Here is a 14785-nt window from a genome sequence, read left to right on the forward strand (position 1 = left end):
ATGGGAGCCTATCTAAGATGAGGAATACGTCGGAGGACACAATCCCTTCGAAGAACAAGTTACTTCTTACCTTGTAACGTTCTTTCGACAGGATGTTCCTCCGACGTATTACTCATCGACCCTCCCATCCATCCCCGCAGTTCTACTTCCCTTGTTGTTGCAGCTTACGCTCCTTCAGGGTGATTAGTTTAGTCCAGAAAGAATTATTGTGGGCTACAAAACGGAACTGAGCAACGGACGCTGCGCGCGGCCGTTATAGCCAGGATGGCGTAGACGTCGATACGGCGGCTGTCGAGGGACATCAACTCGGAGGACGTCGACGCGCAGCGCCCTCTAAAGAAAAAATTTTCCGAGGCCAGCAGAGCTGGAAGGAGATATCTAAGATGAGGAATATGTCGGAGGAACACCCCGTCGAAAGAACGTTACAAGGTAAGAATTAACTTGTTCATCTCCACCCCCGCCAACGCAGCACTACCCTGGACCGATCCCCATTGCATTGAGTTCACCTTACACACCTCCACTAGCACCATAATCCTCACCCCCGGTCCCCCAAAACTATAGAGAAGCTCCAAAAAACTGAGGACAGCCTGCACTAGCCCCCCTTTCTCTAACGACCCTAGCACGTTAGCTGATATTTACAATGATACTCTATCCAGAGCTATCAACTCCATGGCTCCACTCGATCCCAAAAAAGGCAAAAAAAACTCTACACTCTAACTCGTTGTTCACCGATGAATTACAGGCCCCACGCTCCCGTTAAAGGGAGGCTCATAAAAACTGGCTAGCACACCCTAGCGAGGACACAAACTGCTTCAACCAAACCTCCCTACTATACAGAAAGGCCATCACCAACAAAGCTAATTCTTTCAATGTCCAGATCACCAATGCCAAATAACAATCTAAAGAAATCTTTGCCATTTTCAAAGAACTTATATCTCCCCCCAATACTCCAGATGAGATTACCAAAGACGAAGTCTGGTGCTCTAGTATTCAAGCCACCATGATTAATAAAATAGAGCTCCTTCAAAACAAAATCAAGGGTCATCACAAAGCTCTAGCCCATACTCCTGGGCCCCAACAATCTGACATCCCTCCCCCTTCAACCAACTCCAAACCACACTTCACCTTTAAAGATATCTCAGAATTGGAAGTCACCAACGTCCTCAAAAATGTAAAACCTATGTGTAAAGGAGACATCTGCCCGCCCAAACTCGAGGACTGTGCAGACCTCTTTGCTCCCCTTATAACAGCGTTCATTAATGCCGCCTTCTGAACCGGCATCATCCCTGCTAGCCTCAAAGAAGCGTGGGCACGCCCCCTTCTAAAAAAAAAAAAAAAAAAAAACTCCCTCGACCCTACTCAGCCAAACTACCGACCCATAACCACTGTGCCTTTCCTCCTCAAGATCCTGGATAAAGCTGCCCACTGCCAAATCCAACACTTCCTTGAAACCCACTCTATTCTTTGATCTAGACAATCTGGGTTCTGCAAAGGACATGGCACAGAAACCGCACTGGTAGACCTAAAACAAATTTCCCAAATCATGGCTAAAGGCAAGCCAGCTCACCTGCTACTCCTAGACCTCTCAGCTGCCTTTGATCTTGTAGATCACAAGACACACATCTCACCTCACACACTCGGCCAACTTCTCCAATGAATGTGCACACTGGATTACCTCCTTCCTAGAGGGCAGGGCCATGAAAGTATTCAGACATAGCCCATGCTGCCCCCGGTTTATAGTCATAATGTCGGAAAAAAAAATGTCGACAAACAAAAATGTCGAAATTTTTTTTCGAAAACAGAAATGTCGACATCCTATACTTATAATGTAAAAAGTCATTTTTTAGAAATAAAATGTCACTTAGAACTATCAACACCTCACCCAACACCCCCCTGCCACCCCCCAACACCTCCCACCACCACCCTCCCACCCCTCATACTCAACACATTCTAATTATATATTTATTTATTTTTTCAATAAATAAATAACCAAAAAGAGTTTAATTTACTATGGGGGGGGTCCCCCCAACCCCCCTCACCCAACACACCCCCCTGCCACCCCCCACACCCCTCCAACCACCCTCTCACCCTCTCACCCTCATTCTCAACACATAGTAATTATATATTTATTTATTTATCCAATAATTAAATAAATAAAAAGAGTATCATTTACTATGGGGATGTCCCCACAACCCCTCTCACCCAAGACCCCCTGCCACCCCCCCACACCCCCCAACCCTCATACTCAACATATCTTAGTTATATATATTTATTTATTCATACAATAAATACAAAATTTTGAAAAAATATTGAAAGAATGTTGACATTATTATTTTTTTCGACATTATTTTTTTCGACATTATTTTTTTCGACATTTATTTTTCGACATTTATTTTTCGAAATTTTGACTGTCGACATTTTGACTGCCCACCGCTGCCCCCATCACCATCCACTGTGGAGTACCACAGGGCTCGTGTACTGCACCCACTCTTTACAACTTGTTCATTAAGCCTCTCTGCGACAAGGTTGATGCTCTAGGTATCGCGTATACACCAAAGAAGCCCAAGCACTTTACGATATATACACCACCATCCAGGCCTGGATGGCAGCCAATGGCCTCTGCCTCAATGGAGAGAAGACCGAAATCATCATCACCATTATTCTAGGCTTAAAAACGACACTAGCCAAGCTAGACAACCTGTACTCCAACTTCACCATCGACAACACCATCATCACTGTCTCCACTTCGGTAAAGACCTTGGGTGTCTACCTAGACTCCACGCTATCCATGTCTAAGCAGGTTAGCGCTATCACCTCCACCTCAGCATACACCACCAAACTTATTAATGCAGTTAAACTATACTTATCTAAGCCTAACTGTCTCTCAATTGCCAGAGCTACCATTGGGGCCAAACTGGACTACTGAAATGCCCTCCTAGTAGGTACCACCAAACATAATCTGAATAGACTTCAAATCACGCAAAATAATGCACTCAGAGCAGCATTAAGCTTTCCCAAAAGGGAACGCATCACCCAGGCTAGACGGGCAGCCCACTGGCTCCCTGTTAAAGAACAAATTGGCTTCAAAATCTCTCCCTCACCCACAAATGCCTCTCCTCGTCAGCCCCATCATATCTTACACAAACTATAGCTAAACTCACGCACTCTAGGCCTACCAGAACACAATACACCACCCTTCTACATACCACCCCCATCCATAGAGCCAAAGCAGGAGGAATAGGTTTCCCCTACATAGCCTCTATGCTTTGCAGCACTCTACCGACAGAAATTAGAACAGAACACTTTCTCTTCACCTTCCGCAAAAAACTCAAGACCTTACTCTTCAACTGACCCCCCCCGGTTGCCTTGCCTCATGCTTGTATATATGACTGCAATTGTTCATCACTCTGTAACTATGTAAACTGTCTGTAACTAGCGCCACAATGCCTCCGGGCTGCTGTGCGCTTAACAAATGCGAATAAATACAATAAATAAAATAAGTGTGAAGATTAGGCTTAGAGATGGCTAGCTTTTCCAGGAGTTTGCCCAGTAAAGGAGTGATGGAGATTGGGCGGTAGTTAGCAGGGCAGGAAGGTTCGGCAGAGAGTTTCTTAAGAGGAGGGTACACAAGGGAGTGCTTCAGAGGGGAAGGGAAGACTCCAGTGGCGAAGGAGTGGTTGCAGAAGTCGGGCAAAGCAGGATCCAGGGTGTCAGTGGTCCTTGATGGTTTTAGAGGAACAGGGGAGAACCTGTTTTGACGAGACTTTCAGAGATCAGACTTGTCTAGAAACCTTGTCTGGGGGAGAACAGGGGAAAGGCTGAGGAGAGGTGGCCACAGAAGGACCAGAGGAAAATGGGCGAGTAGAGGAAGAGCAGGATGTCCTGAGTTTTAGAGATGAAATAAGAAGCCAGGGCTGTGCAGAGGGCCTGGGAGGGGACAGGAGAGGTAGTGACTGCAGCAGGATTGGGCAGCTCCTTGCAGATGTTAGAGTTTGGGCGAGTTGTTGGATGCTGCAGAGATGTGGGTTTGGATGAGAGCTCTCTTCTAGTTGCGGGCAGAGCCGGTTTTGGCTTTGGAGCAGGCGGCAGGCCAGTTTGTCAGAGGATGTACAGGAAGCAAGCCACACCAGTTAATCGCAGTATGCTTACAAGGTTAATTTTCAACAGAAAGATTGTGTTTTTATTATATGCCACCAAGGTTATGCATGGATATTTTGCTAGAACCTTTTGCCACAGTGCCAATTAAAAAATTATCCAGTAGAAGTGCGCATCCGAGCAGAATCTAGCTAATGGCTCATGATGTCCTTGCCCAAATATACTAGAAAATAAATTTCAGGGGCACAGTATCCCTTGGATCTAGCTGTCATTCTGTGCTTCAAAGGATCCCTCGTGGAAGAGGCTTGTCATTCATATACTTTGAGGGCACGGCTAAGGGAACTGTATGCTACAAAGAAGCTGACTTATGTTTTTTACATCCCTTAGTCCCATATTTTCCACCGTTTTGTTAACTTTGAATACTGCTTTAGACCACCTGTAATTAAGTAAAGTTAATTGTGACAGTAACCAACTGCATTTGAATGTCTTTACCACAACACCATGTCTACCACAACTCCCTCCCTACCTCCATTCCAGACGAATAACTAAGCCTCGCTGGGCTGCCTTTTCCTTTCTGTAAATGAAAAGAGTAAAATATAAATGTCTCCCCAACAATACAGTAGAGCTGCAAGTAAAAGCCAGCATGCAGGAGCTCACGCAACAATGATCATCTTCTCATCTCATCATCCTCCATAGACTGCTTCTGTAAGAACCTGTCCTGAATCTAGAGGTCTAGTGTTCGAATAGTGTGGTAATCCTGGACCTTGGTGCCTTCCACCAGGTGATCACCATGGCAAACTAGCTGTTCTGTGCTTCTGCGGATTAATGTGATTTGTGCCCAACCAATCGTTTATCTGGGCCTACCTCCATGTCCCTCTACCAAGTTGCCTGCTGATCTGAAGACCTGCTGCCGCTGGCCTGCTATCTTTACCCATGTGCTTGTTGCTCTTTATGGTAATTTGTCATGCCACTGTAAGAAATTCAGTATATAAGTTTCGAAGGGATTGTTTCCTCCGATGTATTCCACATCTATGACAGGTAATCACCACAGCTGTGCTGCTTCGGAAAGTTTTTGGCGTATGCGTCGATGATGTCGATACGCTGTCCTCGAGGGCTGCCGTCGAGCTGACGTCACCGGATGTTATAAGTAGGATGCACGACGCCCATAGCCTCAGTTCCGTTTTTTCCGCAAATATCTTCGCTTCGGATATCTCGGCGCGCCTCGGTTCTTCTGATTCTATCGGTTCTTCGAACTTGGTTTGTGAAATTATCATGTCTTCTTCTTCTTCTTCTACCCCGCGGTTGGGATTCAAGAAGTGTCGGTACTGCGGTTCCAAGATGTTACTTACGGACCTGCACGACGTCTGCCTCTGGTGCCTCGGCGAGGACCACGCCACCGATGGCTGTGACGAATGCCAGTCTTTGACATCTAAGGCCTTGCGGGAGCGAAAGAAGCTGTGTCGGTAGGTAGGGTTTCCAAGCCCCGAAAAAAAAGAAATCCGCTGGGCTTTCGACCGACTATTCGAGGGGAGACTCTCTGCATCGTCGGTGTAAGTCCAGGGGGGGTCTCGGTTCCGGAGTGGTTCCCGCCATTCCTCTGCCTCTTCGAGGCACTTGCGGAAGCGCCGTCACCGGTCGCCTAACTGTGTCCTACCAAGCATTACACTCCTGCAGAATGGGACGCATTTCGTAAGGAAAAGATGGCGATTTTCGAGTCGCAGGGCTCCGTTCCGTCCGCGCCTTCGAGAGAAGCCGGCAAGGAACGCGCTAGGGCCATCGTTCGCACACCTTCGGGCTCGGGCAGTCGGCACGATCACTGGGAATCTTTGAGGTCCCGGTCGGACAAGGTGGATCGCTCTACCATGCCCGCTCCAGGTCCTGGTCCTCGAGACCGGTAGTGCCTGTGAGGTCTTCTAAGAAGACGTCGACGCCATCGGTGCCAAGGCCGTTGAAGGACACGCTCGAGGCAACGCCCTCGAGGCCTCTATCGAAGCCATCGGCGCCCCTGCTCGACGCTGATTTTGTCGACTCCCTCAACGCCTTTTATGGAGGCTTTACCGGAGGTACCCCATGCATCGGTGGAAACTCTGAGGAAGGCCCTGAAGAGGTCAGTAAGGCCTGTATTTGAGCCTTTTTTCTGTGCCTTCATCCAGGGATTTATTCCAGCCTCTGGATTACATCTCTGAGGTGGATGAAGGGTCTGAGGAAGGTTTGGTTCCTGATGAACTGTTATCTGGTCATAGCCAGTTGGAAGACCTGCGTCAGTCTTTGCACGACACCCGTGGTCTTGATACCTCCCCGGAGGTGAGTTTGGCAGGCCTGAGCCTGGTACGCATGCTGAATCTTCGTACAGACGACTCATGTCGAGGGTGACGGAGTACTTGGGGTGGTCTGCGCCACCAGTGGATTTTCGGCAGGATGACCTGACAATTGACCAGGGTCCGCCCACTGACCCGGTGCTGCCATTTCATATGGCTTCACAGAGAAGGGTGGCGGTGGCTTGGACTGCTCCAGAGAGTCTCCTGGCAGTGAGCAAGTTGTTGCCGAAAAAATACCATCCAGCCAGTAGCGACCCCTGCTACTTGACTACACACCCCACTCAGGAGAGTTTGGTGGTGCAGGCGGCTACGGCCCCAGCAAAGCAGGCGTCGTACCCTACCATCCCTCCTGATAGGGACGACAAGCATTTTGATGGCTGAGCGAAGAAAGTTTTCTTCAGGGGGTATGGCTTTACAGGCAGCCAACTCTGTGTGTGCCTTAGCACGTTTCACTCACACCCGTTTCACTCGCACTCTGTGGAATTGTGTATCTTTGGTGGCTGAATATATTCCTGAAGGGGAGGAACGGGATGGTTTTGTTACCCTCGTTCAGGATGGCAAGGATGCCATGTGTGAATCCATTCAGTCGGGTCTGGACATGGCAGACTGTGTCAGCCGATCTATGGTGGCGAGCACCGTGATCCGCAACCACGCAAATCTGCGCAAGTCGGGGTTTGCTTCCGACGTACAAGCCCGACTTCTCAACATGCCCTTTGATGGTGAACATCTTTTTGGCAGCAAGGCTGACGAGAGCCTTGAGAGGTTGCAGACCTCCAAAGCTGCAGTGAAGTCGTTGAGCGCTGCAGTTCGCCAACCTCCGCCTTTTCGTCCTAGGGGACAGCAATGGAGGGGAGGTTCCTTTCAATACTAATCTTCCTTCGGTAGATCGAGGGGAGCTGCAAGTCAAAGGAGCGACCGTAGGAGTACCAGAGTTGAAAAACAGGGTACTTGAGGTGCAAAGGCCGCTCGGGCAGTTGCCCGTTTGCCCTCGGGCACTGCCGCAGCCGCTTCAGCTCAGTCATGGGGCCATGTCCCATGGTTCGCCGGTTGGTGGAAGGCTGGCGCAGTATCTTGTAGAATGGCGTCCCATTACTTCAGATGTGTGGGTTCTGAAGATCGTAGCCCATGGCTACTGTCTTCCTTTCTGGCAGAGGCCTCACGACAATCCACCAGGGAATCTCTCTTTGAAGAGTCTGGATCCGCTCCTTGCGCAGGTAATCAAATCCCTGCAGGAGAAAGGCGCCATATAACTGGTGCCTGTAGCGGAAAGGAACAAGGGATGGTATTCCCCATATTTTTTGATCCCGAAAAGACGGGGGATTGAGACCCATCATCGACTTGCGTGGTTTGAACAAGCTCCTCAGGAAGGACAAGTTAAAGATGGTTACTCTCCTTCAGGCCCTTCAACTTCAGGACTAGTTGGTGTCTCTAGACCTCAAGGACGCTTACTTTCATGTGTCGATTCATCCCAAGCACAAGAAGTACCTGAGGTTCGCGGTTGGTGACTCGCATTTTCAGTTTTGGGTCCTGCCGTTCGGACTGACCTCTGCCCTGAGGGTCTTCACCAAGCTCATGGTGGTGGTGGCAGCGTATCTCAGGAAAAGGGGATTCACGTCTACCCCTACCTGGACGATTGGTTGATCAGGGTGCGCGCTCCCGAGCAAGTCCTGGATCTGTCAGTCACCTGCCACTCCCTTCACAAGCTGGGCTTCTCCCTCAACTTCAAGTCCCACTTGACACCTACCCAGCGGCTCCAGTACATCGGAGCAGTGCTCGACACATCCCTGGGGCAGTGTTGGCCTCCCCAGGTGAGGGCTCATCACATTCTGCAGATGGTGTACAAGTTTCGACATGCCCAGAGTCTCCTGCCGTTCGAGTTTTTGAGGTTACTCTGCCTCATGGCATCCTGCATTCTTCTGGTGCCAGAGGCCAGGTTGTCAATGAGATTTCTGCAATGGGCTCTCAAGCTGCAGTGGTCGCAGTCCTCCGGCAGGAAGTCGGACCCCGTTCAGGTGCCGCCCTCGGTCGCCCAGGATCTTCTGTGGTGGGCTGTGGAAGGCATTCTGATGAAGGGGGCTCCATTTTGGCTACCCTGGCCGGAGGTGACTCGTGATGGACGCGTCCCTCACGGGATGGGGAGCTCATGCCAGCGAGTTGACAGTCAGCGGTTGTTGGTCTCCGTCAGAGTCCAGACTCCATATCAATCTGTTGGAGCTGAGGGCCGTCAGGCTAGCCCTGAAGGCTTTTCTGCCGTCTGTTCGAGGGAAGAATGTCCCGATTCTGACGGACAACACAGTTGCCATGCACTACTTCAACAAAAAGGAAGGGCAGGGTCTCTCCCTCTGTGCAGAGAGGCGATGCAGCTCTGGTTCTGGGCCATCCAGCAGGAAATTTCGATCTCGGCAGTTCATCTGGCCGGAGACGAAAACGTGGCAGCGGATGCTCTGAGCAGGCAGAGCACGGACTCTCACGAGTGGGAGCTGGCTCAGGAGATTCTCCTGGAAATCATCGCCTTTGGGGGACCCCACAAGTGGATCTCTTCGGCACCACTGTCAACCGGAAGTGCGAAAGATTGTGCTTGCGGGAATTTCCTCCAAGAGAAGCCTTCGGAGTGGAGTGGTCCTTCCCACTGCTGTACGCGGAATGATGGGGACTGGAGGAAACGCAAGTGCTGTGGAGGTTACGTTCCCGAATGATCCTCATTGCTCTGGCATGGGCCATGAGAACGTGGTACCTGGACCTTCTCGACATGTCCATCTGCCCTCCAAGTTGTCTTCCCTACCAAGACGATCTGCTCTCACGGGAGGGGGGTCCGGTTCTCCATCCAGAGGTCAAGTCCCTTAACCTTCATGCTTGGCTTTGAAAGATTGAGGTGTAAGTATTGGGACCTCCCTGAAGACGTGATGAAGGGTTTTGCTTTCGGCCAGAAGCCCTGCAATAAAGTCCCTGTGCCGTTGGAGAAAGTTCTGCGACTGGTGCAGGGTTAAGAATGTGGATCCTTTTTCATGTGCCATTCCTGTGGCTCTGTCTTTTTTTCCTTTCATTAGCCTACAAGGGCCTGCAAATGGGTACCATTAAAGGTTACCTGGCGGTGCTGTCCATATTTAAGCGCTCGTCGGAGGAGTGTTCTTATTTTAAGATTCCTTTGATTTCCCAGTTTCACTAATGTGTTCCCACCGTCACCTTTCCTGGTTCTAAAATTCCTCACAGGAGCTCCTTTTGAGTCTTTACATTCTTGCCCTTTGAGACTGTTGACATTTAAAACTGTATTTTCAGTTGCGGTTACTTATGCTCGCAGAGTGAGTGAGTTGCAGGCACTATTTGCTAAACCACCCTTCAGTGTTCCATAAGGACAGGGTTGTCCTTAGGGTTCGTCCTTCTTTTCTTCCGAAGGTTGTCGGAATTTCATTTAAGCCAGAAGGTCATTCTTCCGGTGTTCTATCCTCCTCCGCATCCTGGTAAGGAAGAGGGGCTTCATAGGTTGGATCCTAGGAGAGCGTTAAGCTTCTACATCTCACGCATGTCCCGGGTCAGAGTGGACAATCAGCTCTTTGTAGGATACGCTGGAAGGCGTTTGGGTCAAGCTGTTACTAAGCAGACCTTGTCCAGATGGATTATCATGACCAGCACGGAATGCTACCGTCTGGCGGGTAAGGACCCTCCGGTAGGCTTGAGGGCACATTCTTCTAGGAGTGTGGCTGCTTCCACTGCTCTGGAGAGGGATGTTCCCATTCATAACATTTGTGACGCAGCCACATGGGCTTCTCTCCATACCTTTGTCAAACACTACTCACTGGATACTGTCCATGGGCAAGATTTGGCCTTTGGTAAGGCAGTCCTCTATTCTGCAATTTGATTGTGAATTCTAAATTCTTTTCCCACCTCCATACGTTGGTACTGCTTTGGGAGTCTGTCATAGATGTGGAATATGTCGGAGGAACCAATCCCTTCGAAGAACAAGTTACTTTCTTACCTGGTAACGTTCTTTCGATGGGATGTTCCGATGACGTATTCCACATCGCTCCCTCCCTACCTGCCCCTCTACAGAATTTCTTATGCGATTGCAGCTTTTGTTTCTGCAAGGCTTTCTGTAGTCATTCTGGCAGGAGATTGGTGCCACACGTTCTGGGAAAAAACTACAACTGAGGCTACGGGCGTTGTGCGTCCTACTTATAACATCTGGTGACGTCGGCTCGACGGAGGCCCTAGAGGACAGCGTATCGACGTCATTGACGCAGGACGCTGATGCCGAAAATGTTACAAAGCATCCCATTGAAAGAAGTTTACCAGGTAAGAAAGTAACTTGTTCTTTCATTTTGATTAAACGTGTAGACCTAGCAAAAAAGATGCTGAGTACTCGAGCAGTTGAACCTATTCAACAAAACTCATCAAACCCGCTATGAGGCCACAAAAACATAAAGCAAGCGATGAGGGGTAAAAAAACATTGATGACAAGTAGGCAGATCTGACTCACTAAGAGAGTTTGCAATGCATTAGCTACAAAGGCACACAATGGATCGAAGGTTGATATTTAAATTTTGTTTTGGGGGGTGGAGGGCCTTTCCCCACATGTTCCCCAAATGTGCACAGCTTCTTCCATGAAGAGTAGTCAATTTCTGAATGATTGGGTGCTGTGGGGATATGAGTTTGCATTGTTTTGCAATACATCGTTCTCACTGGATGAACAATTGTAATTTGTTACCAGGTTACTGAGATCCCTCCTGACCAACTGGCCCCCATTCTGAAAGGATTGTGTGCTAGTGCCGGTTTTAAAATGCAGGTGCATGATTTTATTTTCAGGATTCAGTCTTTGTTAAATTTGTTGAGCGTTTTGAATCAAGCTCCTGTGTCAATCTTTATCTTACAGAGTGTGCCCATTTGCTTCTGGCACACAATGCTCCTGTTAAGGTGAAAAATGCTCAGGGCTGGAGTCCGCTCGCTGAAGCCATCAGCTTTGGAGACCGACAAATGAGTAAGACTTCCAAAATTAATTTTTAAATTTGTATGGTACTCGGATGGGAAAGTTGCATTGTCTCAATTAAATATAAATACCTTTTGTTTGTAATTCTGTGTGTTCAGGTGTCGGATTGATAGCATTTAATTTGTTTCAGCACCCTTTGCCTTAAAGGTCCCCACTATAACTGCAAATCAGCCATACTTTAGATTCCATCAACTCCTCCCCTCCACCCCCAGTACCCCTACTGTCTAGAGCCTTGACAGCCAACAATGACAAAACCTACCCGGTTGTGCTCCAATTGGTCAGACTAGTCATGTGGCACCACATTCTTCTTTTTTCTCACATCCCACCTGGATGTCCATAGCCCAGGTGTACCACACAAACGGAGGAATCTGACGTAGGACTTTCTTGGTGGGGCGTGCACGGGCCAGGTTGATCATCGCTCTCTACTGTTACTTTAATCGCAGTATCCATCATTCCTGTGTCTGTAACCATTCGCTCGCAGCTTCCGCAATCTGATACTGATTGCTCTGGTCACTTACCCAATCCACCCCTGGAGCAGTAGGGTGATGCTTGTGTTCATACAGTGGTCCTACAAGTTGCTCACTGAGTGTATTCACACTTTTAACCTAGATGCCATTTTTAATAACCGTTCAGTCTCACATACTCCTACTTAACTCTGTCGTCATCCCCCCCCAAGGTATAGCATCCCACATGTAGAGTCAGTGCTGAGCACATGTGGTGGCCTCAAAGGCATTGATAAGTCTACATGGCCACTAATCTGGCATCCATGCAGCACCTTGACTGTCACTTACCCTCACCCATACGCAAATCTCGTTTAATCTCTACCGACCTCAGGTTTTTTGTGTGACTGTTACCGAATGATTGCATCGTTCAGCAGTGGGAACACCATATCTCTCTGTGACGTTGGCCATCATGAAACTGCAGCAAAGGATTTGGCGAATAAGGCCTTCATAGACTTTATCAACACTCTGGACATCAAACATTCTGTCAGACCTCTTCCCCCTGTAAAGCAACACTTTTCTGGATCCTGTCCTCTAAACCACACATTCAATGGCTTGCCCCTTTCGATCAGGATTGATTAGATCATGACACTATCAGAATCCTTATCGCCTGTATTCCTAATAACCAAGGGCAACACCCAATCCACCAAGGGTGACACCTGCCAGCCCCCCCCCCCCTCATAGTTTGTCTCCCCTTGCAGGAATTCCCATAGAAGCAGTGGTGGTCTGCACCTACGCCCCAACAAATGCCACCTCGCCAACTGTGGATGTCAACTGCTTTTCATCTCAGCCTGACCATCCTCCCCAACGACCATGGAAACTGGTCCGGGTCTAGAAAAAATCACTGCCGCCTCACCCCTGATCCACTTAGCCCATGAACAGCAAGCATGCTTTCTGTCAAGCAGAGAAGGTTTGGTAAAGAAATAGATTGGCAGTGCTCAAACATCGGCCTACTCTTAAAAACAGAAACAATAACTGTGAGAATAATTGAGGTGTCAAAAGCAGACCTTTCAGGTCAAATAGCTGCACTTAAATCCCCTCACAGAAAAACTCTCACCCATTGCATGGTCACTGAAAAAATGTGATGCCATAACAAACTTTTGTCGATAAAATCTCAATTGGTGCATATATCAATGACGGCGCCACTCGTTCTCCATCAGTGTATGTGACTGGTCAAAATTTCAAACGCGGAACTCCCAACATCCTTTCCACAAACCCACCTATGCATACGATATCATCCATCGAATCAAACCTGGGCCATGTGCTATAACCACTCCTTCATGTCATCAATGCTTTTCTTGCTTCCTCGTTGAATTGGTACTTTAATTAATGATGGCAGTGAAATCGCAGAATAGTCATAAGAAATCTAGCCGAGCAAAATGATAGTCCAATAAACTTCAAGACAAAACATCACACCAATCTTGTATAAGACTAAACAATATGGGAAGGGGCAAGTTAGTAAAAAATCTATACATTTACGGCCAGTTGAGACCATCTTAAGCAGGGTCCATTTGGGAACAAAAACGTGATTGTAGGTGGACATGGCACCCACCTTGGCCCAGGTTCCTTCTTATGGTGTGCGCATGGTGATCTTTTGTGGAAAAGATATGCTTATTATGAAGGTTTGAAACTTATTTCCCACCACCAGCACACACTTGTTCAATGGGCTTCAAATACTATCTTTCATGATTAAATCTCCTGCAGAGAACTCGGTTGAAAAACCTCCCCATGCCTCAGACGTTACTTTTTAGTTTGGGTTCTGTGATGCATGAATTCTAACTCTATTTTGTATGTATCTTAAATAACCAAATATCTGTCTTCCAGTTGGGCCAACCAACAGCACAGCATTTTAATTGAACCAGTATGACACAAGATTACATTTTATATTTGGATAGAATTGACAGTAGTAAAAAATATGCACTCACCTTAGGACATATTTTTTAACTTGAAGTTAAAAGTACTGTTCCAAAAGGTAAAAGCAGTTTGGCAGGGTATTTATGTATTCAAATTTTCAGGAGTCAATTTGTGTCTGAAATGTCTTTAAATCTATTTTGCTTGTTTTAGTTTCATGTTTTGGATTTGTATTTTATGATTGGATTAGGCCCAAGTTTTGTTTGTGGTTATAAATTTGCCTACTCTAGAAATTCTTAAATTCATTGTTTTCATATTCTTTGCTTACCTGAGATTGTGCTATACACTTGCCAAATATGTCAGATTCTGAATTTCTAATGGGTATTGAATTGTTGCTGTAGCTTTTTGTAATATTTATTAGACAATTTGACTGTCTTGTGGTATCATATTCCCACGATATTGCAAATGGAAACCAATGACCATAATCTGTAGTCCAAGAGGAATTTGGCCGTTTTGATTGAGCATAATACAGTTTTAAGAGTTGATTCTGAAACTGAAAACTACCTTTTATAAAAGGTTATTGGTGTGTTTATAATGGTGAACATTCTGTTTGGGCAGCCCTTAACTGATTGAAACTATTACGGTTCTGTGGGTTTATTTCATTTACACATACTCCCTGTGGTGGTTGTTAGAGGAGTCTCCAAATACAAGCTGCACTTAGAGCCGTTTCAGAAGAGAACCAAATTGTTGGAGCAAGATTAGTGTTTGCATTAACTGTGTTTTGTTTCTTACAATGCAAACTATAGTTTTAATTGTCGTTTGGCTCTGTCCATTTTAGTAACGTGTTTATGCCTGTTGGCTGCCTCCATGACCATCAGTCTGGCTTCCGAGCTGCCAGAAGTACAGAAACCTCTCTCCTGAACATCTGTGACGACCTGCTCCCTAATCTCAATTCTAATCTTCCCTCTGTCCTCATTCTACTCGATCTCTCTTCTGCCTTTGATACAGACAACCACGCCATCCTGCTCCTCCGATTCTGT

The 14785-nt window shown here is 47.4% G+C and overlaps 1 protein-coding gene across 1 annotated transcript in view; it reads left to right on the forward strand.

Annotated features, from left to right (window-relative positions):
- ANKRD13C (ankyrin repeat domain 13C) overlaps window positions 1-14785 on the forward strand; it is an 893039-nt gene that overhangs the window by 133732 nt on the left and 744522 nt on the right. Inside the window, exon 3 of the mRNA XM_069641918.1 lies at window positions 11281-11385. Within this exon, the coding sequence (XP_069498019.1) occupies window positions 11281-11385 (105 nt within the window). The remainder of the gene's footprint in view (window positions 1-11280; window positions 11386-14785) is intronic.

Source organism: Ambystoma mexicanum, chromosome 1q, assembly GCF_040938575.1.
Source record: "Ambystoma mexicanum isolate Mex_15411 chromosome 1q, UKY_AmexF1_1, whole genome shotgun sequence".
In the NCBI taxonomy this organism is placed as follows: Eukaryota; Metazoa; Chordata; class Amphibia; order Caudata; family Ambystomatidae; genus Ambystoma; species Ambystoma mexicanum.